General features: G+C 49.6%; 1 protein-coding gene across 1 annotated transcript; it reads right to left on the bottom strand.

Moving 5' to 3' along the window:
• Nucleotides 1–215: 215 nt before the first annotated feature.
• Nucleotides 216–750, bottom strand: LOC128590282 (galectin-1-like). The gene has a single exon (XM_053597577.1). The coding sequence runs from the start codon at nt 685–687 to the stop codon at nt 280–282; it is 408 nt and encodes a 135-aa protein (XP_053453552.1). The 5' UTR covers nt 688–750; the 3' UTR covers nt 216–279.
• Between the last annotated feature and the right edge of the window lie 634 nt (nt 751–1,384).

Genomic DNA, 1,384 nt, shown 5'->3' with positions numbered 1-1,384 from the left:
GTATGGCTTGAGAGATTCTGGGCATCCCCTAAATGGAGTGAATGTAAGTGGGTCTCCTCTCCCAAAAGACCAAGCTCTACCAACATCCAGCTCCACATGCCATGGGGGAGTCCACACAACAGAATTTGGAAGGGATAAGGGGGTAAGTGGGAAAATCCCTGAGGCCCAGGCAAAATATTGAATCTAATGTAATTCTCATCAATAGAACACCTCTATTTTTTTTTTTTTCAGGAAGAGCAGAGGCAGCTGCCTTTATTGGGGGTCACAGGCCAGCTGACTTCAATCAAAGGCCACACACTTGATCTTGAAGTCACCATCAGCTGCCATGTAGTTGATGGCCTCCAGGTTGAGGCGGTTAGGGAACTTGAATGTGTAACCATCTGGCAGCTTGACGGTCAGGTCTGCCTGGTCAAAGTTGATGCACACCTCCGCGACACTTCCAGGCTGGAAGGGAAAGGCAGCCTCCCGCTGCTCAGCTCCCCAGGCCCCGCCGTCCTTGCTGCTGCACACGATAGTATTGGCATCCCCGTGGGCATCAAAGCGGGGGTTGAAATGCAGGCACAGGTTGTTGCTGTCTTTGCCCAGGTTCAGCACAAAGCTCTTGGCGTCGGGGGCCACCTCGCCCCATACTCTGAGGCACTCCCCAGGTTTGAGATTCAGGTTGCTGGCGACCAGACCACAAGCCATGATTGAAGCAGGAGGATGTTCGAGGACCGGTGCACCAGCCGTCTGAAGATCTGAAGACTCCACCCGAGCAGAACACCTCTATTATTATAGAGCTGAACCCCGCCTAGGGACAACTAAAGAGAGGCCCTCATTTTCAAACCTGAAAACTCCTTGAAAATCAGCACTTTGGATTTTGTAATGGAGCTACCACCCTTGTAAGGCCACAGTGCAATTTTAATCACAGTAGACCCTGATTTGGCACTCACAAAAATGATAAACTTTTATACCAGACTTCTGTCTACTTCCATTAGTCTACCATTCTCAGGGGTCTCAGTCCTCCCCTACCCAAAACCCATAGACATTCCTCAGACTCTCCCTTAGCCATACCAGAAAGTGACCATGTTGCCTTTTAACCTAAGCTACACCACCTGTGCCCATTCACCTTCCCGGCCACCGCTCCCTGCTGTCCTGATCTATCTGTACCTCTTCATCCCAGCTTCCAGCCTAAGACAAGAAGCTGGGGAAGGCAATGAAAGAAACACTGCATTATCACAGATACCTTTTCCAGCTCTAATACCTAGACTCTAACCAAGTAAATGACCCAAAAGAGAAGTCAAACTAATCAGGCCTTCAGTGTGAATGTCCCAGAATATTCCTCTTTCTTGCACAGACTGAAATGGGGCTTCCCATTCCATCTCATATTGCAAGGAAGGCCTGA

The sequence above is a fragment of the Nycticebus coucang genome, chromosome 7 (genome assembly GCF_027406575.1).
Source record: "Nycticebus coucang isolate mNycCou1 chromosome 7, mNycCou1.pri, whole genome shotgun sequence".
In the NCBI taxonomy this organism is placed as follows: Eukaryota; Metazoa; Chordata; class Mammalia; order Primates; family Lorisidae; genus Nycticebus; species Nycticebus coucang.
Note: the sequence above shows the minus strand (reverse complement) of the source record. Positions and strands in the feature narration are given on the sequence as shown.

Excerpts from the sequence above, each read along its gene's own strand:
- LOC128590282 (XM_053597577.1), bottom strand. The coding sequence starts at position 687 with ATGGCTTGTGGTCTGGTCGCCAGCAACCTGAATCTCAAACCTGGGGAG.